This window comes from Biomphalaria glabrata, chromosome 1 (assembly GCF_947242115.1).
Source record: "Biomphalaria glabrata chromosome 1, xgBioGlab47.1, whole genome shotgun sequence".
In the NCBI taxonomy this organism is placed as follows: domain Eukaryota; kingdom Metazoa; phylum Mollusca; class Gastropoda; family Planorbidae; genus Biomphalaria; species Biomphalaria glabrata.
In genome coordinates this window covers 78,065,683-78,091,725 of record NC_074711.1, presented here as the reverse complement: position 1 = coordinate 78,091,725, position 26,043 = coordinate 78,065,683, and the positions used below count along the sequence as shown (strand labels likewise).

At 38.4% G+C, this 26,043-nt stretch overlaps 1 protein-coding gene across 6 annotated transcripts in view; it reads right to left on the bottom strand.

Annotated features, from left to right (window-relative positions):
- LOC106078161 (polypeptide N-acetylgalactosaminyltransferase 5-like) overlaps positions 1–26,043 on the bottom strand; it is a 140,260-nt gene that overhangs the window by 14,656 nt on the left and 99,561 nt on the right. For all 6 annotated transcript variants that reach the window (XM_056016589.1, XM_056016581.1, XM_056016623.1 and 3 more), the window contains 2 exons: positions 22,194–22,862; positions 21,245–21,398 (listed from right to left, as the gene is read on the bottom strand). In XM_056016589.1, coding sequence (XP_055872564.1) covers positions 21,245–21,398; positions 22,194–22,551 — 512 coding nt within the window. In that variant the 5' untranslated portion in view covers positions 22,552–22,862. The remainder of the gene's footprint in view (positions 1–21,244; positions 21,399–22,193; positions 22,863–26,043) is intronic.

The following is a 26,043-nucleotide window of genomic DNA, read 5'->3' as shown; positions in this document are numbered from 1 at the left end:
GAAATACATCAAGAACAAGAAGGAATTCAAGTAGAACTCAAAGCAGCTAGTTAGGCAAGGTATTGATCAGAGCTCAATGTCGCAAAAGATGTTTGCTAAGTAGTCTAGCCCTTATAAATTACAGAGGTTGCTTGAAAGAAAAAAAGATGATTACAAAGCAACACACAATTAGATATTGAAACGGAACTAAGTCATTGATTTTCCAGGCTGATTCAACCAACCCATTGCGAGTTGAAATGACGTTTGGAAAGAAAGATTTTTATGAATTTATTTATTATACGACGATTAGCCAATGACAGACAGTTGGAATATTTAGTGAATAGGAAAGAAAAAGTATAAAGCTATAAAAAAAAACAAGTGGATCAATTGGTTCCTTAATATCACACGCTTCTATACAAGTCACACTTCTGTACAAGTCACACTTCTATACAAGTCACACTTCTATACAAGTCACACTTCTATACAAATCACACTTCTATTTCAATCTTTATATGCCACACTTTTATACATAACAAACTTTAGATACATTTGCTTTTTGCATATACCCTGAAGAAGGCCAACATGTTTTAGTCTTCAGACCTAACAGTGTGTGAAAGTAACTGCTATGATAAATCTCTAATACAGATGCAGTTAATGGCGTCTTACTGACATAGACAATGCTCCATTGGATGACATCATTTAAAAAAAAAGAATGAAGTTAATAAATGATGTCATGACACAAAGAACAAAAAAATCCAACATCCCGTAAATGTCAAGTTAAATTTCTAATAAATTGCCATGGAAACACAAGTAGGGGCTAACCGAGTACCAACACTTGCGATAAATACAAATACGGATATAATGCTTGAGTTCAGTGGTCTGATGAAAGTGGATTGTAGTAATATGCCTACATTTGTTTAAGAAATAGAAGCAAAATGTACAATAAAATGAAACATTAACATTTACCCTTTAAAACTAAAACCGAAACAGGAAGATCAAAAAAACAAACAGCCAATCAACATTTTACTATCTATTATTCGAACATTGTAACAGGATGTTCTTTGAGAAGTGACTCAATTTCAGTAACATTTCATGAAATACAAATTACATTGCTAGTACAAGTGCTTGGTCATTTTCATGGGCAACTAGTTAAAATTTATAAAAAACTGTTTTTAAAGACCTCTCAGGGAAAAAAAAATCAAAGAAAGACCAGGATTCACACCGAGACCACTCGTTGGAGGTCTCAACATTGATCTGCGATGTCGCAACCTGTGGGCAGTGGAGACCAATAGCTCGTTGCCACGTCGTACAGACCAGTGAGGTGGCAACCCAGCGACAACTTTTTGAAATTGCCCACAATGTGGCGACCCCCAAGCGTGAAATCATCAGTGTTTTTCCTAATGTTAAATCATGATTTAAATTTCTTGTATGAATTGCCAGATCTGTCTGTTGAATCACAAAGCTCTCTCTCTCTATATCTGCTTATAGGTAAATGATAAATAAATGACATTTTGTCTTTATGACTTGCATATATTTACTCTTCAATTGCATGTCCACTATATTTATGGTTTATATTTATGCGCCAACTTGAAGAGCATGACGAGGCATGATAAACAGCTCTAGCAACTGTCTCCAACATCGATACAAAACTGTTGCCACAATTTGTGAACAAAAAAAAAAAAAAAAAAAGGTCAAAACTTCATTGTGAAGGTTGAATTTCTTTATGTTTAGCCTGATAAGAAATTCTATGGCATTCTTTGCAAGATTAGATCAAATGTCATCTTCTGAATCGAATCTACTTTTAGTTGGGAAATCCTGTTTTGCAATGATATGATGTTGGAAATTTAACTCAGCGGCTGTAGTAGTCGTTTCAAGAGATTTGCAAAAAAAAACAACAAACAAACAAACAAACTCGACCTTGACTCAATCAGCTTGACATCCTAAATGCTGTATGTCCTTGTCGGGGATGTTAGATAGCAAAAAGACGTTCCAGTTCGTTGTGAGGCACAGACTTCATTACAAATGAAGCGCTGAGGTTTTTCTATATCTGCTTTAACTATTGAAATAAAACCGTAGCGTCAAAAATCGTCATTATATTTTGATTTTAAAAATCCATTTTCATGATTGGTTCCATAATGAAAACATTATCTTGAATAACGTGATGACGGAGTACTAATTATAAATAAGTGTACTTTTAAATCACGTGCGTAAATCTTCACCATAAAAATACTATACATAGGATTCTGCAATGATGTAACGTTGAGGCCATTTGACGGGCAGTAATTTGAAATGTTACAAATATTTATGCTGCGACAATCAAAATGCTTGTACAAATTCTGATTCAGCTGTTAATAACATCTATGTTCAAATGACAATTATAGGAAAAGTAGTAACTACCCATGACAAATTTTGAACAATGACAAGTTTTTTTTTTTAGAGAAAAAGAAATCGATGTTTCCGATGGTCTTAGGCGACCCCATGAAAATCGTCATGCGATCCCCAAAAGGGTCGCAACCCACAAGTTGAAGACCCCTGGTCTAAACTGTGTATTGAGGCCTTCTATGAAGATTGGTCTTGCTCACACTTAGTATTTTGGGTTTTAGGCACATCGGCACAATTGAGGCCATGTCGTGCCCGCTCACGCTTGGTAAGACATGTAGCGAGTGTTGAAACAAGTAGACAGAACAGGTAAGCAAAACATTAGGAGAGCCTGAACGGTCTAACAGACTACCAGGAAGGCGGGGTAGTCATAGGGGAGGAGGTTTGAATACTTTCTACTCTACCAAAAATATGTATCAATAAATCAACTCACTAAAAAACAATTAATCGTAGAAGGGGAAATTGTTGCAAGTTTTCATGACAGCTATCGAGCCTGTGTCAAGACAAATGACACTCAGTAATGTCATTCTACAGTCCAGTGCGGTTGCTCACTTCTATCTCCCATCGACAGCTCCCTCGACTCTCCCTGTTGGATGATGCATGGATGTGCACAAGCAGATGGGGGGAGGGGAGTGGTAGCCTGTGGTGGCGCAGGAGAAGCGTAGCGAGAAAAGTTGATGACTAAAGCGGTTCTAACACTGTATGAATTGTACATTTACTTATTATGTGCCAGGAGAGAAACCATTTTTTTTCTGGCATGCGTCGATTGGATGTATTACTTTCATAGAGATAGCTACAAGTAAACAAGACTTGATTGGGTGAAAACAACAGTTGTAGTAGAGTCAGTGGGCTTTCATGACTTTTGTTTTTCTAAAGACTATTTTGTTAAATTTATTTTAAAGCCAGAAATGCCAAGGCTGAAAGTCTCTCTTGAAGAAGCTCGGTCTCGGGTCTGTTTTTCTTCATCAAAGTCGTAATGATTTCATTTATTTTGAAAATAACAGAAAAAAACAACTCTATACAATTTATACATTTGAGTATTTTCTAGGTTTAAACATCAAGACTACAATTAACTGTGGTTTAATGATTTTTCTCGCAGGGACCAAGCCAACAGCATACAGACAGAAGATGCATTGAGAACTGCTGTGAGTGGACAGCAGCATTCATGGAAGTGGTTGCTGGCAGGGGGATTGGGACATATATATGAGAGGAGGCGGGGGGGGGGGGGCAAAGGGTGATCTAAGAGCAACGAGACCAGAGAGAGTTGAAGGTAGATGGGGAAAGTATGATAACTACGAGTCGAGGGAGTGCTTGAATAAAAGCAACCAGGGGGGGCCGGGCTCGTCTGATGCCTCGCCTTGATAAACAAGAGCGCGTGAAATTTATGACAGTGATTGATGGACCGACTTAACATAGATGTCCACCCGGGGTAACTACCACGTGACCAACAGTCCCATGAAGTGCAAGAGATGCCCAGAGTAACAGGAAATCAATGCTCCCACGTATTTATTTTGTTTGTCTCACAGTTTGACAGGCACGTACTGTAGGCCTAGAGGTTGAACGTGTCAATAGATGACAGCACAGTCTGGAGAACAGGTTGTATACAACATCAAGGCCTAGTACAGGTTGCATCGTGTAAGGCCTACACGAGAGTCCTAAATGTGGTTGAAACATAAAAGTATTCTAGATAGAAGTGGTTTCAATAGCATAGTCTATAGATCAAAAAATGTTTTAAACATAGAATTGTTTTTTTAAACATAACATAAGCGTGGTCGAGAGGCTAAATGCGCTTGAACTTGGCTTGGCTACCTATGAAGGGGTCTCGATGTTCGACACCCGCGGGTGTGTTTAATGAGCGTCTAAAGGCAGCACGGAAAAACCTTCTCGTAGATACCCGCTAACCCCCCCTTTCCTCCAAACTGGTCCACAACTGAGATTGGACCAAAGCACTCTGAGCATGCTATAAGCATGAAAGTAGCAGTATATAAAAGCCATAATGAGCGCTCCTCTGTCTGAACTTGTGAATCATTAGTTCACTGGCAGCGCTCCTCTGTCTGAACTTGTGAATCATTAGTTCACTGGCAGCGCTCCTCTGTCTGAACTTGTGAATCCTTCGTTCACTGGCAGCGCTCCTCTGTCTGAACTTGTGAATCCTTCGTTCACTGGCAGCGCTCCTCTGTCTGAACTTGTGAATCCTTAGTTCACTGGCAGCTCTCCTCTGTCTGAACTTGTGAATCCTTAGTTCACTGGCAGCTCTCCTCTGTCTGAACTTGTGAATCCTTAGTTCACTGGCAGCTCTCCTCTGTCTGAACTTGTGAATCCTTAGTTCACTGGCAGCGCTCCTCTGTCTGAACTTGTGAATCCTTAGTTCACTGGCAGCTCTCCTCTGTCTGAACTTGTGAATCCTTAGTTCACTGGCAGCTCTCCTCTGTCTGAACTTGTGAATCCTTAGTTCACTGGCAGCTCTCCTCTGTCTGAACTTGTGAATCCTTAGTTCACTGGCAGCGCTCCTCTGTCTGAAATTGTGAATCCTTAGTTCACTGGCAGCTCTCCTCTGTCTGAACTTGTGAATCCTTAGTTCACTGGCAGCTCTCCTCTGTCTGAACTTGTGAATCCTTAGTTCACTGGCAGCAACGTTGTCCGACGAAGAGAAAGTGAGAAAAAGAAAACATGACGGTAGTTTTAACCACATGTTCAAAACAATTATATCGCGTGTTTTTTTTTTAATATTACATTTCGATAACTGTCAGTTTGTACAATAAACCCCCCCCCCCCCCCAACTATTTCTGAACTTATCGGTTAGAGCAGTGTGACTGACATCTGAACTTATCCCGTTATACTAGTATGCTGACTTATGGGACTGCAAACTTATAACTTACTAAAGGAGAAAAGCCTGGCAAATGTCACAATGCTCACATATTAGTAAGCTAGAGACATTTCTACCTCATCCCCCCCCCCCTTTTTTTTTTTTTGGAAATGAATTGTTCATGGGGGGGGGGGGGGGGAAGGAGGAAAACAGTAGACAGGGAGCCCAGCTGGCGGAGCAGGTTTTTTAAGCATTGAATCGTGAAGACTAGAGAGTCTCGTTTTGGATCACTGACAAATGACTCTCTCAGTAGATGTGAAGTGAGAGGCAAAACTGAAGAGTGGGAGGATGTGTGACGTGATGAAGTCTGTGCAGCAGGTAGGAGTTGCCATTACACTTCACAAATAAGTCTGTACCAAATTTAAAACTATTTTCTTCTGCCCATTGCTAAGACTTAATGACTCAATGTCTGCATCCAAAGTAATCAGAGTGTAGGCCATGGGAGGGTAACTTGAAATCATGTACTTTTGACACAATTCCTTAGTTTACAGATGTAACATTAATCTTCATGAGTTACTGTCTGGAAACAAAAGTATCCATTTCAATGTGAGGCTAAAAGAAAAGTACAATAAAACCATTTACTTAAGTTTTATATACTGTCTGCTAGTTGGTGGCCTGATAAAACAACAACATACTGGCGAATTACTAAACATATTTACCAAGTTCAACTATTAAAACTAAGAAAAAAAAGTGACCACGAGTCGTCTAGACACAAAGAGTCGCTGCCTGAAGCAAAACATTAATCGTGAGGGACCAGTGTGCTGGATACACATAGTGAAAAACCCTGTATCAATATTCCACAAGACTCGATGCCAGCAAAACTTAAGCTGGAGAAAACAGTGGCGTCAATACAATAACACTCGGTGGTGTCGGCTTTGATGGTGCCTTCGTGTTCTGAGATGAATGGCCCGACTTGAACTTTAACTGAGACAAATGTTGACAATACTCAATGATCGGCCGCTTAGCATCTCGTGATCTCTTGCTTGGCCCACACAGACCCCTCACACACTTCACACACACACACAGAGTGTTTAAAAAGAAAAGAACACACAATCTGTTTTCAATTTATCCCTCCCCCTTTTTGTTTTTCCCCCATCTGGTCTAACTCGCGCATCTAACTCGCGCATCTAACTCGTCCTTTTGTTCTGTTGAGACTGCCCACGTTGAGATGTACATTAAATCCTAGTTAGAACTTCTCTCAGAACTTCTTACCTCTAAGTCTCAGACCTCCCTCATTCTTATCTCTCTTGGCACCACGTAAGAGGGGAGATACCAAGGGATAGAACTAGGAAGGGAGATACAGAAACAAATCTGGAGCACACATTCACTGTGACACGCAAACAACCACTTAGACTAATGACTGGTCAAGCTAGGTAATTAATACGTACAACACTTAATAATCTGGCTTCCAAAGTGTGTGTGTCTGGGGGAGGGCATAGGAGTCTGGTACAGTTAACAAGACATCCGGACGTTTGGAGAGACAAACTTCCTGTGACAACAACTGTAAACAAATTATTGCCTAAACATGTAGGTAGATATAACAACAATGCAAACATAATTGTGCTTGGGGAAGTTGACTGACAAGGTCTTGTGGCTAAATCAATGTGCTGGAAGCAAAGGTCTGACTACAGGCACAGACTTGTACAACTTCTTGCACCTTATTATTATTGTTAGTGTTGTTATTATTATTATAGCTTTTTTATAGCGCTACTTTCATGCTTATAGCATGCTCAGAGCGCTTTTGGTCCAATCTCATTTGTGGACCGGTGGGGGGGGGGGGGGGGAAAGGGGGTATCTAGGAGTTGGTTTTCCGTGCTGCCTTTAGGCGCTCAGTAAACACAACTCTGCCCGAGTCGGGTGTCGAACCTCGAGCCCCCTTCTAGGTAGCCAAGCCAAGCCAAGTTCAAGCGCACTTGGCCTCTCGACCACGCTTGTTATTGTGACCTTTAACCCTATATTCCTTGATTCCTGGAATGTTTTGTTGTTGTTTAGTTAGTATTTCCTTTCTCCGAATTGTTCACATTTTAATTCTAACAGGCGGATTAGCTGTGAATATATAAAACATCTATTCAATTACCTCCCCCCCTTTATTTTGTACGTTTGATTTTTTTTCTTCCATTTTCTTTAAATAGCTAAAGAGGGGATGAGAGAGAGAGAGAGAGAGAGAGAGAGAGAGAGAGAGAGAAAGGGGAAAAAAGAGAGAAGAAGGAAGAGAATCAGAGCAAGTATGTGTGTGTGTGTGTGTACATTTTTTCCCCTATGCTTTTATTCGTAAAATAAAAAAAAATGGAAATACTTGCATGCTATATGGTGTAACGTTTCTGTTGTGATTATTAATTCGGTTTCTGAATTACAATATTATATCATGATACTATACTAAAGTAAAATGATATTCTCAACAAGAACTGATCCTTGACATTTTCAGGGGGTGAGTAATAAACGGGCAGGGGAAGGTATGGATAGAGAGATGAATTTTTTTCTAATAAACGATGTTAAGGTCAGACATGGCTGGAAATGTTCCTTCGACTCAAACATTTCATCTCGAATCAATGCGGCGTCCCAAACAAATAATCCCTTACTATTGCGTCACAGTAGCCAGCTGTCAATCAAGGCAGACAACTTTGATCAGGCTACAAAACTTTGGCTCGCTCACACATCATATTAAGTAAAAGAACAAAAGTAAGGTCTGGGCCACTGGATTAACTTGGCTCTAAACACCAGAGTCGTCCTGGCCAATTGGAGCTGATGTACCATGGGAAGGTTGTGCTTAATGTTCAAGTCTTAAAGCATGAATACATTGTTGGTTGTCCCACTCGCCACGCCCTAAGGCCGCCTCTGGAGCATGGAATAGCATGATGGATGAATAGTATGCATACATTTTGCAAGCTTTCATAGGTTAGAAAGAAAAAAAAGAACAAATCCCAACATTGGCACATCTAAGTATATGATGCAATATTTCTCTACAGAATGTTTTAACGAACCGCTCTTACTGTTACGCCCGCATTAAACCAATGGGAACAAAACGGTAATGGGCCCACTAATAAACACGGTTAAACGGAACCAGATTTCCCACACTGAGTGTCGCGATCGATTGTTACCAGACCACATAGAGATCGAATGTCCTTCATAGCCATAACAACGTCTACCGCATTAATCCGCCATTAGCCCACACAATTAGACACTACTAAACAGCTACATTAGGACGCAGTCGGACAAAAGAAACATTTCTAACATTCGCGCGGATCACGAAGAATTCAACAGCCAACACTTCCGATCATTCCCTGGACGTGTACCCCCCCACTTTTTAAATATTTTATTTCAGTTGAAAGCGAGAAGAAGTGGATATAAAGAACCATTAGACCGCATGACCAGACACGGAAATATGAAGTCCGGGTAGGGTCTCGATTACGGTGGCTAAGATTATACTTTTAAAGATCAATACATTACAATACTTGTGGCAAATTTCGTGAACCATTATGAATTTATATGAGTTCAATTTAGAGAAATTCATGAAGAGTGAAGACAATTCTAATTCATGGGACAAATCTCTTGGTGCTTAAAAAAAAAAAAGTAACCCATCAGACCTTGCGATCTATAGTGTGGATGTTATAAAGGTCATCCATTTTTATGGCCGACGGTTAATAAGGGTGTCGTGTGGTCAGCACAACGACCAACCGCCTTAACTTTCCCAACTAATGCCAGGTACCCATCAGAGTTGGGTGGACTCAGGGGCGTCCTAAAAATCCCAAACTAAAAAATTTCATTCTTCACCGAGATTAGAACCCGGGACCTACTACGCCTAAATTTAAAAACAAAACTATAACAAAAGAACAAGTAGCTATCGAAATATATATATATATCAAAGAAACTGAACTGAAAACCATAGAGCTAGATCAATTTTTGAAATAAGCCTATTCACAAATGTAATCGATTTTAAAGTAAGAAACGAAAGTGTATTGTTTTTCTTTCGTTTCTAGTCAGCGACTATTGACACGCAGATAATCGATAGACGGCCCAATGTTTAGCTAATTACACAATAGCTATCACAATATAGGATGTAATGGACCATGCTACAGGTTAAAGTCACTCGCAGCTTTAAACTGACAGAAATCCAGCAGGGAAAAAAAAAGACTTTAAACCCGCAATGCAAATTATGGGAAGGGACGCAATAAGAACGGCTAGCTGTCGTGTGTGTGTGTGTGTGTGTGCGCGAATGTTTTTGTGTGGATGTGTTCCTCTGTGTGTGTGTGTGTGATAATTTGAGAAGGAAGAAAAAGAAAAAAACAACAGTTGATTAAAACTTTATCAGACCTAACCACATCACAGATTCTCAAACTGCGACACGACAACTACCATAGAATTGGTGCTAACAAGGATCCGTCTTAGGAGTGCGCGTAGCCTATCCCTACTAACCAAGAAAATTAAATAAAAAATACTGCGTTGACTTTGCAAAACTTGAGCTGTATCTAAAGCACAACTGAAATAAAAACAGCAAACAAGATGATTTGATTTGATCCCTGCTTAGACCCACATGCAAACACACACACAAACAGGAAAGAAGACTTGTTCCAAGGAGTTTTTTAAAAGTATGAACACAATGGGTACCGCTGTTTATAGAATAGTTCGTCCATCGTGGTTCGATGAAGACCACTTTAGTCGTCCAAGGGATGAGAGCTTTACACGGGTTTTGAGCCTCCTCGTGTGGCTGGTGAGATCTATGTGAGCCCGGAATGTTCGGCCGCACTGATGAGAACAAATTACTTACCATCACGTACTGAGCCTCGCCGCTTGTTCCTAATGACAGCACAAGTTCTGTCACCACTTGAGAACGCAGTAGTTTATTCAAGCAAAACTAAAAATAGCTCAGAACTCTGTAGGTGGCGCTATTATATTTTCCTATTCTCGTTCTTTTGAAAAGAAAATCTTTGAGAAGTTCAATGTACATTGATCGATTCCCTTTAACAATAATGTGTCACTCTATTCAAAGAGTTTATTGTGTGCCTTTTTAGTCTACATATGAAGTGCAGTGTCGAAGTCTCAATTGGACTCGTGCTATGTGATCTAGTCATACAAAGCCGCATCGCGCACTCACTGGGATCTAGTATTGCTAAAACGTGACCAGGTCACACTCTACCAGCGTGACACTTGTCAATGCAGGAAGACATGCTCACTGCTGAGACTCAAGTGAAATTCTTGTCTTGGTGACTCACACCAAAAGTTTCTATTTTGGTTTGGAAGATGAAAGGCGCACTTCAGAACTACAGCTTCGAGTTAGTGTGTGTATAAACGTCTTTATTTTCAACTTCCATCGAGCCTTCTATGATTGTTTTCTTGAGGGAAACCTCGATTTTTATTTGTTATCCAATTATCTTCAGCCAATGGAAGGATGACATTATATAACAACTTTTCTCCAGTGGAGAAAGCTCAAATGTCAGTCACGTCGTACACAAATAATAATGGGAGAATGTTGACTTGTTGGGAAAGTCACGAGCTCGAAACTCAAGAAGTTGGAGTCAAAGAACAAAACAGAAAGGTAATTTCGTTTGCTTCACTCAAGATGTTTCATTCCGTCATTAATCTAGTATGGATTCAAAGAAATGGATTTAGTATGAAGAGGGATGCATTAAATAAAGCTAAGTACAAAACACGAGGGCATTAATCAAGATGAAATTATCCGTTGTGAGATGCCTTGTGTCACACTTGCGTGTGATTTCCTGGGGATATATTATTTTCCTTTTTTTTTTTATAGTAATGACCCTTGGTGAAATCGTACAAGAATTGCCACCCGAAAAAATGGCCGAAACGTTGCACTCTTGCTTTAACCCTTGAGAGTTTCATCTATGGCCGAAAGGTTACTCTCTTGTTTTAATCTTGAGAGTTTCATCTATGGCCGAAAGGTTACTCTCTTGTTTTAATCTTGAGAGTTTCATCTATTGCCGAAAGGTTACTCTCTTGTTTTAATCTTGAGAGTTTCATCTATGGTCGAAAGGTTACTCTCTTGTTTTAATCTTGAGAGTTTCATCTATGGTCGAAAGGTTACTCTCTTGTTTTAATCTTGAGAGTTTCATCTATGGCCGAAAGGTTACTCATCTATGGCGGAAAAATTAGACATAGCTCACTTTTTTGGTGTACAAAATAAAGAAAGTGTTGGTAGAAGTATTGGTAGCTTTATTCTAAAAAGTTCTGTGATAATTTGTGTGCACGTCTTTAGCACCGCGGAATCAAATTTTGAAAGCTCTTCAGTTTGTTGCTCAGTTTAATGTTCATTTTCTCGGCAACACTGAAGTTTCATGGAGGGTCCATGACATGGTTTAGTTGATCGTGAAAATCTTCAATATCGTCGAGATCCTACAACAAAATCTAAAACTAGAAGTAGGTCAAGGTCTATTACATAGAGTATCTCGTTCAGTTCACATCCGGGTCAGAGTAAATAAAAAAAGGTTTCAAGGAACCACCAGGAGCTCGTCATTTCCAACATCATTAACCTCTCTCTTTATGTTTGTTTGTTTACCGGAGTACGCTGGAGGAACTACAGCCTTCAAATAATGTGATACAGATTAGATTAGGCTACTGCTCTAAACTGCCCATTATCCAAGTGTTTCCTATCCTGTCTGGGAGCCTCAACTTGACGTCTCAATGGCCCATGTCAATAAGATTGGTTCCCCCTGAATCATCTTTTTGTCAAATGAGATTTCAGTCCATTTATTTACTCTTTTTGTGTGCCCTGGTCAGGCCGCGGGTGGGTGGCTGTCTTTCAGATCAATGGAGATCTAAGCACGCGAAGGTTGACCATGGTGACTGATTGAAGCCACGGGCCAAAACATGCGTCCAGAGATTTCTTTCGTCTGACGAAGAATCATAAAGTCTTTTCTATTAAACCCGGGACTAGAATAAGTTTTTTAAAAAAAGTTAAAAGAAAGTGAGCATTAGACTCAGCCAGGGAAAATAAATGATCTACAAACACAATGGAAAAACTTAATGAGCTTTGAGTTTTTACAAGTAAACAATGGAATGGTTAAGGAATAGATAGAAGACCCCTGGGAGAGGTATAGGATCAAAACTGACAGGAGTTACAATCTGTCTAGAGAACTAGTCAGACAGTCAGCTTGGCGAAGTTCAACAGACGTATTCAAAACTGCAAAGTGACAACCTCCAGGTCGACCGATATGAACTTTAAAGCAATTATCTCCATTTTTAGGTCAGACAAACAAATCAAAACTGTTTCGTACGTGTCCACGTTGATAAACAACTTGTCAGACAAACAACACGACGCCTATCTGGGGGAAGGATCAATTTCTCAGTGAATTACATGCCAACGAACACCAGTTTTTTCCCCCTATTATTTCTCTGCAACGACACGATACAGCATGATGTATACGAGAAGATTAAAAGAGATTCATGGCTTCACAATCGGAATGGAGTTCTCAATACAAGACACAGCGCCAAGAAATTCATGCGTTTTTGTGAGAGTTGTGACGTTCTAGCTTATTGGGTAATGACTCACGTGGATACATTCAGTGCCTTCTGTTATTTTTACTTCAAAAGTCCGCCCAATGCTTTTATTACACACATCTGAACACCGAAATAATAGGAACAACAAGAACTTTTTTTAAGGAGGGGATTCTGGGTAAATAGGGAGATGGGGGCCGATCGTTGTTTTCGACACAATTCCAAAGGTTTTAATTGGTTCATATGTATTTTCAGAAGTCTAATGAACCAATATCCAAATGTATGCCGGGGATGCTGACGTTGAAGAGCCAACAATACTCTTTTCCTATAAGAATAATTGAAGAATAAATGCACAGTAGTAGACTTAACATAAAGCTTGACATTTATAGACTCAATGAACTGATTCATACAAGTTCGTCCCATCTTTCTATCTTTCACAAAACTCAGAAAATGAAAGTTGAAGAATGTTCTGGTAACGAGCGGGCCGGATCCGGAACGGAGTGGACCTTGAACGCGGTGCGCATTTTGCAACGTATGTAGCAACCCAGTAATGGCCGCAGCCATGGAACCTTCAGAAAGAACTTAAGGCGAAGAGCTCCCGATCCACGCCTGGTCGTTAGTCTTTTCTAACGGTCAATCTGGATAATGGTGGCTTCGGCGCCCGATTGAAATATCTGGACTTTATCGAAGGTAACGGCAACAATTAATCTCCCCTGCATCAATTACTCTTCTGTGTAGGAAAGCAGAGCTAACAAAAGGCTGAGAAAAGAAGCAGGTTGATCTGCAGTAGACCCAGCTTACCCACGCCATGTATGTGGGCCGGCTTTTGAAAGCGAGGATTGGACTTTGTAGCCATCTTCGAGTTCACAGGAAATGAAAGATGTGCTCATCTTCAACCACGAAGGAGGAGCTCTCTCTCTCTCTCTATATATATATATAAAGGAACTCGAAGCTACCAGGTGCCAACGTGAACAAAAAAATCGTGCTTACATTTCTCTGACAGCCTTGACGCGTAAACCAGGAGACAGCTGAGTTTGGGAGGCTTGTTAACGACCCCCCCACCTCCTTCTCCGGTTTATCACAAAAGCATAAAAACAATTAGTACAATATACTATTCATTGTCTGTTTTAAAGAATCTAAGGGTTGTGAACAGTGTGAAGGACAAGGCGCGACCAAAAAGCGGATTCATTCATAAAAATGACATAAAAATAATGGACACAAATTGAAGAAAGTGAGAAAGTTGAGATAGTGCGAGAGAAGCTTGATTTACTCCATCTTATCATCACTCAAAGGAAGTGTAGTTAAAATATCCGAAACCGCGGCGTCAAAACGTCCTGCTTCCCAGCAGAAGGGTGGTGACTTTGTGATCTCACGTCTTCGTGAGCCTGAACGTTCCTAGGAAGACTATCATTACATTTCAAAAGGCGGTTCTGCTAAAGACCTACTGGGCACTCTTAATGGGGCAACAATGAAGCTTTGTTAAAAAATGAGTTTCTTTCCTGGCAGCGCCAGAAAATTTGAACGAGTTTTATAATAATAATAACAAATTAAATGAACTATTTTTTCAGCCCAATGGATTTGTAATTATGTTTGTATCATTTCTTGAGATCATAGCTATAGTTCACAACGCACACGTGACATTCCTTGTTGCCAGTAATCAAATGAACACAGAAAGTTGGCAAGCATTTAACTCGCGAGATTTAGGGCACACGTCACACTAGTTGACGTCATTGTCAAGTCATAAGAGTCAAGAGTTAATACCCTCAAGATGTGACAAATTGCTGGACTGACCAATGCCCCATCACACACACCAATCTCCCCTGGAAGTAATCTTCTTCTCTCAATTGTGAGAAGACACAAAAAAATGAGTTGAATTATTTAGTACGATCAGATATCAATTGTGTATGTGTGTGAGAGAGAATGTGGAAGTGTGAGATCGTGTGTGTGACATAATGTGTCGATGTGCCCCTCCATCTAAATCAATCTCCACTGAACGCTAGGACACGGCCGAATAACAACAATAACAACTACATTGGCAGAAAGTCACTTCCTGAGATCCGGTGTTGCATGCATAGAAAGAAAACACTGTTATCAAACAGGTCATCTGGACATGCCGCCGAAACAGCATTTCTCGATTCCAAATGATACAAAAAAAAATTAAAAAAATTCCCGACTTCCTTAAGACAGAAAAAAAGTTTTTTTTAATCTCTCAAGTTGTGAAGGTTTGGAAATAGTCAGACTATTATTTTAATAACAAACACACTTGTCAACCTAATTACTATACTTGTAATGGAGTGTGTGTGTGTGCGTGTTTAATAAAGTGAATAGATTCTAATGTAACTACGACTACGTCCTGCGCAGTCCAGGTCATGACTAGGGGAGAGAAAGCTGGACACAAGCGAGAGACGAGTGACCGAAAGACTTGTGGTAAACGTCCGTTGTATATATTGTTCAAGATACGACTATTTCAGTTGTGTTTCTACATGCTTCTGCACTCAAGGACAGCTTAAACCCCCCTAAGGGTAAAAATTTTTGTTTTTTTTTTATTATTGAATATTATACAGTATTCAATTCTGAACAATTTGGTGTATAAAGCATGTCAAAATTCAAAGTGGAAGTATTTTAAATATTTTTTTTTATATTTTGTATACTAGACATTTATATGTCACCTAATTAGTATGCAAATTTTTTAAAATTTTATAACTTTTTTATTTTTGGTCCGATTTCAATAATTTTTCACCACAATATATGAAAAAAAATCCTCTATGTTCCATAAATAAAAGCTGAAAACAAATAAAACAAACGTTTTCATTGGTTTAAAGATACATATTTATGTGGTTTAAAGTTTAAACCAATCAGAAAACACTTTACAAATATTGACCTAGATACACATGTAAACAACTGCGCGGGTATTTTTAGGATTCCAACCCTTTGCTGAGAAGCTACGTGGCTTGATAAAGTTTTAGTACTTTTGTTTTTGTTATTTGCTATCAGTTCTCAAACTCAATATGGATAAGAAATGGGATCTACACTTAAATTTTGAAAGGTTTACCTAATATAAGTAAGCTTTGCGGAAATTAGCTCATTCAGCCCCCATAAACAAAGGCATGATTAGCCTTGATTGCTACTAACACTCACTAGTCTTGTAGTAGTAAAGTACTAGACTAGTGACTAGATCTAACTACTAAATCTAGTAACTAGACCAGGTTCTCTAGTCTAGATCTAGCTAGTCTATCAGCAATAGCCTAGTCTAGATTATAATCTAGATCTACTCTTTGCATTTTAGATTTGGGTCTACTAATAATCCATAATAAAAGCAGATCTAGATCTAACTAAATCTAATAGTACCATAGTAGTCGTAGATCTAGTGTAGCAAATGATAGTAGTTCAAGTTAGATCTAGAAAGTAGATTTAGTTCATTTAGACTTCAGGACAATACTGTTACCTAGACATTTATGGAATTGATGAAAAGATTGAATCTTATTTTTAGATCTAAAGGCAGCTAAGAAATTTCAAAACAATTTAAAGTACCAGTACCAGGATTTGTTTGTATATATAGATCTATATATAATATAGACATAGTTTCACATAGGGTGATAGGCATAAGGTGACCTAAAGTTTTCTGTATCATCCATGGGTCTACCTCAACCATTTTCCTTCACTGTTTTTAAAACATAATGCTTGCAACAATTAGTTGAACTATTGAAAATAAAAGCAAAAGGTGTGAATGAAACTAGATTAGTATTTTAAGGCCGTAATTCTTTCGAGGAACGCTCGACAAATCCAAAATGTTGATGAGACCTTCCACCATATTATCATCCTAAAATTGCTTTTTTTAGTAAAAGAAGTCTTGAAATAGCAGTATATAAAGCTAGTTTCATCATATAGTGAAGGTGAACTACTCAGTTTAAGGTTATACAGCAAGTTTAGAATATTTTCCTCCATAAATTACATCAATGTAGTATTCCTAGAATCTGAGAAATCGCATCGTATAGTCAAACAAGATAGGATATAACAGTAAAAAAAAGCGTTGAAAAGTTAAAAAAATAATACTAGGAACACAGATGAACATTAGAGATATTAACTGTATAGCAGAAATGTTTTTAAAAACACTATAACTTAGTTTTTATCACAGAGATTGTCGTTTTTTGCAGTTTTCTCCTATTAGCCATTTTCATATTTTTTTGTTCAGAGTTGGCGTGATAAAAAATTTATTTATGAATATTTTGTCTTGAAATTTGGCACAAATAATGTTTTATATATAGGTATGAAAGTGAAGCAGAATAAATAGAAAAGGTTGAAAACTTTAAGAGTAATTAATTTTTTTCTATGCCTACCCCCCTATAAAAACTTAAAATAATGGGCCGCAACCATGCTTAGAGCTATAACTTTTTTTCTATTAAATGAATTTGGTTTATTCTGCTTCACAATCTTCTACTAGTATTGAATAATCAACACCTGAAGTTTTATTGAACTAGCTTTAGTAGTTTTCAAGAAATCTTGACATGCAAAATAGCTATTTTTCATCATTTTAGCTAAAAATAGCCCCAAAAATTTTTTTTTCTCAAAAAGTTGATAAGATATAAAGAAAAAATATTTATTTTCTTCTTATTTGCATGCTGACACATAATAAAAAAGCATTTTTTATTATTAAAACATGTAATTTCTATTTGGGGGTTTAAGCTGTCCTCAAGTGGAACGCTGTGTTTATATACTAGTAATCAAATGAACGTTCATGTTTGGCTCCAAAAGAAGTTTGTTCAAGTCCCAGTCAAGACATGAAATGTGCCTCTAACAGTTTATTTAGACTAACTGTTAGGAGCTACAACCCAAAGACCGTATAGGAACCTTATTAGAGTAGAAAATACATTGAAATATCTTTGTCAAAAGCCAATTTCACAAGCGCTATAGACGTAGCCTCAAACTTTGCATTGAACATTTTAATTAGATTGACGTCATCAACTTCTACAAATTAGCGACGTGTTCAGAGATTGAACTATAGGCCTACTTGCTTAGTGAATGAAAGTATAAGCGTGTCAATATGTGATTTATTTTTTCAGTTCCTAACTGATTTATGTTACGTTGTGTGGGGGACAAAGAATCCCCTCAATACTGGCATCATATCTTCAAAGTACCAGTGAAACATTACGTTACAAACACAAACTAGAAAGACATTGTACAGGTTTGTCCACTCCTGCCTGAATGAATGACCTAGTCCTATAAGTTATCGCCTTGATGACTTGGTGTGGAGGGAAATGATAACAAATGAGCAGCGCGCCACGGATCTAAGCAATAAAACCAGAAGATGGTGTGATTCAAACAGCGACATATGAAAGTAACAACAAAAGCCATGGTTGAAAGTTCACCAAAAAAAAAAACTCAACAAATTGTGTGGACATCTTGAGATCTCGGATTAAACAGAGATAAATGACAAGCCTAGTTGACATGTGACCTCAAGGACTGTGCTCTACAGAATGTTTCGCGTGCAAGTGATTCGGTGTGGGAGAGGGCACTATTCGTTAAGGTTTAATGTGTCTGTAACAGAACCTGATGAATTAGCCATAAAAAAAATAGTTAGCTTTAAATCTGAGTCGAAATAACAACAATAAGTGTGTCAGAAGTGAACAGCTAGCGGTCTTATCTCTGGGGTTTACAAAACTTTGGAAACTATCATTTCTCCGTGTCTTGGTTAATGTCTCCATAAATAGTTGTGGTATTGTTCTGTTGGACTTAAAACATAAATATAAGACCACACTGACCTGCCGTGATAAGTACGAATGATAGGAGCCTCGCGTGAACATCTCAATCTTGTGGTGAATTGTGTTAGGTCAAGTCAAACTCGGTCTCTGTTTTACTGCTGCAGAAGTCTGTCAATATTGTCTTGAAAATGTAGAACAACTTCGTATGTCAATATGATGTAACATAGGCCATTCCCCACAGGTCTTTGATTGGAAATATACCCAGAGTGTACTGGGATGGTTTGTTTTTTGGCACATCGGCACAATTTAGGCCATGTCAGGCCACATAGGTGGGCGTTAGAATTATGTCTATGATTTGAAATGATATCCAGAGCGTACTTGAGGTGAATTTTAAGCTCTACTTTCTGTTGGCTGGGAGCTAGCAAGTTTTGTCAAGTGCTATCCAGAGCGTACTTGAGGTGAATTTTAAGCTCTACTTTCTGTTGGCTGGGAGCTAGCAAGTTTTGTCAAGTGCTATCCAGAGCGTACTTGAGGTGAATTTTAAGCTCTACTTTCTGTTGGCTGGGAGCTAGCAAGTTTTGTCAAGTGCTATCCAGAGCGTACTTGAGGTGAATTCTAAGCTCTACTTTCTGTTGGCCGGGAGCTAGCAAGTTTTGTCAAATGCTATCCAGAGCGTACTTGAGGTAAATTCTAATCTCTACTTTCTGTTGGCCGGGAGCTAGCAAGTTTTGTCAAGTGCTATGGAAGCAATGTTGAGTTGAAAACAAAAGAAGGGGGGAGGGAACTCAATTTTGTTGGTTTTAATTTTGTATGTCTGAAAATCACATACACCAAATATTTGTCTAACTTTATGTCTTTAAGAATATATTGTGAAAGCAACCGAATAGATAAGTGGCTGTTCTTCAGAGGAGATCACGTGATGTGTTTGCAATACTGTTAGTAAAAAACAACAACATTGTAACATGAGAACATATAAATCAATTACATACTGAGCTACTGATGTTGCTCTTAAGCTAAAATATTCGCATTCTGAAATGTCCATTTAAAAATATGCCAAACTTTCAAAATATTGAATGATTTCGAACTATTTTGTAAACGACCTGATGTCTCGGATCCACTGTCTTGCTTTGAACAATTTCATTTCCATTTATCAAGACGAACGTGTTAGATCTCGTTTGAAAGCTAATCAAATTCCTTAGAGTCTGGAGGGAAATGTTTTCCCTTAAAAAAATAATTTTAATTTGATTTATTGATAGCTCGTTTTGTTTTATTTTTTCCGCTAGTGTTAACTTCCAGGGCTAGTTGCTGAACGGATGTCTGCGCGCACGTGCTAGCAGTCTGAAGATGGGTGATCTTGTATGCGCGTGCGGGAGAGCATGTGTGTGTGTGTGAGTTTGTTGTGTCTGTCACTTGTTCAGAACAATATGAACATTTTCTTTCTTTTTGTATGTATACTTTTTAATGTTTCACTTTTGAGACCCCGACGATGCCTGTTGTTAAAATCACTCCTTGACATTTCTCAATTTTCTTGGAGTTTTTTTCCCGTGGACAGGTATTAGATTCCTAACCAGACATGAACTGTTCACCTATCATTTTACATTGACCAGTATGATAAGCACTGGAGTCGGAACTGACCAACGGTCAATTTGTATCTATTTAAAGTTTTGGAAGTCATATTGAATCCATAGTCTATACATTTGTACAAGTGCTAGGAAAGAAAACAAAAAGAGCTTGGAAAACAAAGCGACATTCTAACAGATCTAGCTTTGTGTCAACTTGAATGGGAAAGTGTCTTCACGCAATGCTGAATTTTGGATTAAAAACAACAACAACAACAAAAATAAACTAGTCAAAGGTCACTGTGTTAACATTTTAAAGAAAGTAACTAAGAGAATGAAATGTTGTAATGTATTGCGTTTGTCAACAGCCTTAAGTCAAAACCAGTCAACAATATATTGTGTGTATTAGCGATTGGACCTCTCTTATGTGCATCAATGGTTTTTTTTCTTGTAACAATCTTAAAACTTCTCATTTGCCTCCCCTTCTTTCAATTCTTCAAATAAATAAAAATTTCTCCAAGAGATTCCACAGATTTGTGTTTTCTTCAAAGATTGCTTAGATTTCCTGTTTCAGAATTGATGAAAATAAACTCTTAGGGTGAAGATTAAGAGCTAGGGAAAGGCTTACACTTTGAAACTAACGAAACATTGATTCCTTTGTATTTATTCGTTTCACTTCTGCCCTGGCCTTCCTGCAAGTCTTTCAACCTTTTAATGAGACCCATTGACACGTTTAAACAACATACAATCACACACACAAATGTAACGTTTAACTTAAGTGCCTGTAGCTTTTTTTTCTCTTTCACTGCCAAGGTGGGATTCAATGTATACACCCTCATTAGATCCTGCTCATGATTTCCCCAACGAATGAGAACTATTTAAAACCCCAAGCAGCACTTTGGTTTATTTTTAGAGTTAAAAACAATATCCAATAGTATTGCAGGAAATGAAACATTTAAAAAAAAAATTTCTGTCTTCACAATGGCGACTGGGGAGAGAGAGAGAGAGAGAGAAAGAGAGAGAGAGAGGCCTAAGAGCTATCCACACTGCAATTTGAAACTGACAGATTAACAGCATAGGAGCATATCTTAAAATCACTTCATTAATGAGAAATGGGGGTTGGCGGAGGAGAAAGAGAAGAGTATGATACAAAAACAAGAGAAAAAAGATTTGAGTTGAAAGTGAGAAATATTTTACAGCAAAAAGATTTTGAAACGATGCTTTTTATAGTACAGTTTTTTTTTAAAGCCTGGGGGAGAGGAGGGGGAAACGTTATAAAAAGAAAAAAAATAGTTACTCTCTGCAGTACTCACTCTTTGTCCCTGACATCTGGCAGGCTCCTGTGAAGTGACATCATGTCACTGGCATACTGGTTGTAGGCATTCTTCTTCCAGCCCTCGTCATATTTCTTCCTGTCTTCCTCAGCTAATTTCTCTTTCTCGATGTTGATGCCTTGCCCGTTCTCGCCTGCAGAAGAACAACAAAATAAACAGTTGGCAGAAAGACCCATGCAATTAACTCCCCTTCTTAAGCAACTATTTCACCCGCGTCCGAATTCGGATCAAAGTCTTTTACTTAGAACAATGTCACCAGTTTGACCAAAATCCCTAACCCATAACAGTGTTACTAATTAGATCATAGTTTCTAACGTATAACATTTAAGCTTTAGATACATTACAAATAGCACACAGTTTATTTTTTTGTCCATCAGCTGAACAGTAAGAAAAAGAATGATATGAATGAGAGATAACATAATCCCCCTTCCCCTCCCCCCCCAAAAAAAAAAAAAAAAACACTCACATACAAATCCTGGTTAAGTGCATGCATAAATCTACTCCAAAGTTTTTTTGATAGACCTATAGATCCAGACTTGGGAAGACGGTGCGAAAAAAATGTATTTATTGATTTAACTATTTAATGAATACATGCGGAAATATCCGCTGACGTATGCGTGTTCAAGATATAGATTATTTAAGAGTTAGTCTAGAATCTATACCTTAAGCCAAATTTATTTATATACTTTGACAAATTTTAACGGTCAAACCAGAGTTTTCCCAGTGTGGCCATTTAGCTAGTAATTCTTTTCTCAAATATATTTTACGTTAACTGGTTAATTTCTCGGGAAATAGTTACAGCTGTTTCCGCCCAGGTTTTTGTTTTTATGGCCTGGCGAAGAATTTGCAAGCTGAACAGAGGAATTGTAAAAACGATTTAAATGATTTGCTGTCAATATAATGAATACAAAAATCAAGATGGACGTACCTGGACCGTTAGGGTCATGATCTGGTTCCGGCTTATTCACAACCTCCTGTTTACGCTCCTCTACACTACGCTCTTGTTTCATGGTGGCCACATGCTCCACCACATCTTTAACAGCGTTGTCCTGCCGCCTGAAGTCCAACTGGGGGTCGACAACGTTTTTCGGCACCTCCATCACGGCCGGGGCCTTCGTTTCCGCCGCTCTGGGCTGGGCCTTGACCTCATCGCCCTTGGACAGGTCGGTGTCGGAGGGCGGAAATGAACGCTTGCTGAACACGAAGAGCGAGATGATGTACAGAACGGGCACAACGAGGACTAGCTTCACCAGGAAACCACGACGACGCCTGAAGATGCCGGCCATTGTCGGGCCAACTAACGGAGGATGGGGACACAAAAACAAGAGCCACAAGGCACCACAAAGAAACTCCGTAAGGAAAGTATTCCTAGATCTACAGAGCCAATTCCCACAGCAACGCCGCCGTGAGCTCTGGATGGCATATACTTATCCACATTGTAAGATCATTATCTTAAAAAAAACAAACAAAACAAAATGGCTCAATTGATGACGTTTGTGGTCAGAGGATTTTTAGCGTCGGACTGGTTCTGACTCAAAGATTCTTCTGGAAATAATCATTGATCCCTTTCGAATTCAGAGATTTACTCCCAAGTAACCTGTAAGTATAAAATACATTAATTCATTACAAAGCTGTTAAAACTATCATTACAATAACAAAAAAAAAGTTTCAATTCATTTTAAGATCATCAGTTTTAAAAAGTCAAGAATAAATAAAGTAATAAACTAAAACAAAAAAATGTCCACCCCTCTCGCACTCGAAGCCTTAAGCATTCTTAAAGGGATCCTTATTATCTGTCAGAGGTCAGTACTGCTGCAGACCTGCCCCTACAAATGTGGTCTGATCTGGCCTAATTGCGCAGTAGAAGATTGACGTCTTTTTTTTTTTTTTTTCTTAACCTGTAACACACGGTGGGTTCAATAAACTTGTGCCGAGATAGTAATTTGAAATTCTATCTAAAGTTTGTCTTTGATAGTGATATACAATGGTGTAACGATGAAGTTAGACATTAAAAACGTCTTCGTATTTTCAGAAATGATATCGAATGTCCCAATGTTCAAAGTTTTATTTAGATGAAGACATCACAGACATCCTCGTAACGAACCAAAATTCGTTCATTCTCCAGTAGAAATCACGACAAGATTGAACAAAGATAAAGTTAAGTTAAAGCTTTTCATTTTTAATGAACTCACTTTTGCATGTTTGCGCAACCAATGTATAAGTAGACTTCCTGCGTACACATCTCTTGAGACATAGAACAATTAACCCATGCGACAAATATATACAGAAAGGATCACTTAAAAAAATGTGTGTCAGTATTTTCAATTTTTTTCCGAATTTCATCTTCCGAAGTACGAGTTCTCTCCTTCTGTCGCTTTCTGTTCGGAGGATTCCTGTAAGCTGTTCAAAAATTTAGTTTCGACTAAACTCAGCTAGTGGTTTAACTCCCCATTTATTTTTCGATCCTACGACTATTTACTTCGTAATTGATGCCACCCACCCAGACAGTGATGTCCTCACTTCCCAGCTGTCTAGGACAACATCATGTTTCCATTTCAAACGTCAAAAAGTTCTAGAAATGTTTCTTAGAACAAAAAAGTAGTCCAGCATCAGTGGCTGATTGTAAAGAGACAATCGCTAAATAACTTGATCAAACACAAGCGTCTGATTGCTTCACTTAAATCTTGGTTCAACAAGGCGGGCTGGACTTTCTATTGACAGGATCTTAGGGACTTCTTCCCTCTTTTCCGCCTCTGACAGACGGCGAGGACAAATCCCAGGACGGTGCGGAACTAAATTTGTGCCGCAAAATGAAACGTGAGAAAGAGAGAGAGAGAGAGAGAGATAGAGAGAGAGAGAGAGAGAGAGAGAGAGAGATTCCAAATAAAGACAATTGCATCATTCCTTTCAGAACAGATAAATGGGCTAACAAATCTAATACTGTCAATCAGTGGGTTGTCTCTTAGTCCAATGCAACATGACTAAGGTCTTTTTATTTTATTCTTTTTGTTATTTATTCACTTAAAAGATACCAACTATTGTTTCGTTCGCATGGATTTCCTTACCAATTGTTTGCGAGTTTAGAGCATCCGAAGTGAGCTCGGGAAAAATGTTTAAGAAAAATCAATGTGCTTGTGTTACATTTCTAATGAATGTGATGTCTAATCTAGCACTATTGCAATGAGAAACAAAACCTTAGACCGCTGGGTATTGTGTTTCCATATTTGAGTCTCGACCCACACTATTAAGATTGGATATCAGATCATGCAAACACCGTTCACCGTTTTAATCTCAGAATTGGACAGCAAAGCAAACATTATCAGAGAATACTTGATGGCTAACAGGCCGCTGACTAAACAAAACAACAAAGACTATGTTGGAGCAGTTGTCGAAAACATTAAGTCTTTCCAAACCTTTTTTTTTTTTTTTTAACCCAACACGCAAATGAACAAAGTCTATCCACGTAGGGTTACCCGATACCTCCAACCCAAAGGAGGACAAAAAAAAGGACGAAGCTTTACAAAGGAGGACACACACACACCTAATACAAACAAGACGAGGTATATACTTTGAAACTAGGCTTACAATGTAGTACATGAAATAAGTCAGTCAATTAAATTAAGTGAAGTAGTTCTCGAAACGATGTTTCGCTCAAGTTGATTATTCGCGTAAAACTATGTAGGCCTACACATAAACATTTTCTTCTTGTGAGACAAGTGTCTTTCAGTAAGTTATTGAGGAGTCTATTCCTATCTGTTTTGTTTCCCACTGTGCGTCGACCAGTCCAAATGCTCTGTGAACTTTATAGTTTTATACCGAGCATGAAAAAGAAACAAATGCCAGAAACATAAACATCTCTAAATAGACGAATGGTCGTTGATCTTCTTCTTCTACCCAGCTTTATTGCTGCTGAGCTGTCAGCTCTTTTTGCAAGACTTGTGCCAAGGAAAAATAGTGTGTTGTTCTCTTCAGTTGTTCAGCACTGCCGTACAGGGTGTTGGTTATGTTGGGCTTTAGTGGTAGTAGGGTCTGCTCAAGGAATGTTCGTGAAATAGGTTGTCAAGGAATTGTTCAACTTCAGCTGCTTATGAATGACATAGTGTGTTTAAACCAGAAGATATGAAAGAATGATTTCGACTGATGAAAAACAAATAGGTGAAAACCGGACATTTTCACTACTTAAACTGACGGATCTGACTTCCTTTTACCGAAATTCTGTTCACCATTACGTCTTCTCTAGCTTACCCTCCAAAACTAGATCCTCCAACAATCCTAATCTGTTGATTACTAGGAGACAAATCATAATATTTAAGCACAGTAGACAGAACACTATTAGACAGAATGTCGTGCTGTTCCAAAAAAAAAAACAAAAACAAAACCAACAAAAAAAAAAACAACATGTAGTCAAACCTTTGATCAAATGAGTAATTAATGACTTATTTTTAATGAAATGATTCAAAAACATTTCTTAAATGATAATCTAAAAAGTCAAACAGGAGCTATTTTGTCAAGCCTCGACAGTCATGTTTAGAAAAACGTTTATCTTAACCTTACAAAAATGTGCAATAGATTCAATAAGATTTCTCTCTTCCTTCCGTTTCCAATCAACTAGCACAACTACACACTTGTCCCATACATCAAGGTCTGAGAAACATACTAGGGCTTAAATTACACATAAATAACATTCTTTACAAAAGCCAGCAATAATAGTCGCTGCTTCTCGCTACAGTATACTAATTCTAAACATAGATCTCACCAAATGTCTGGCTGGGTTTATT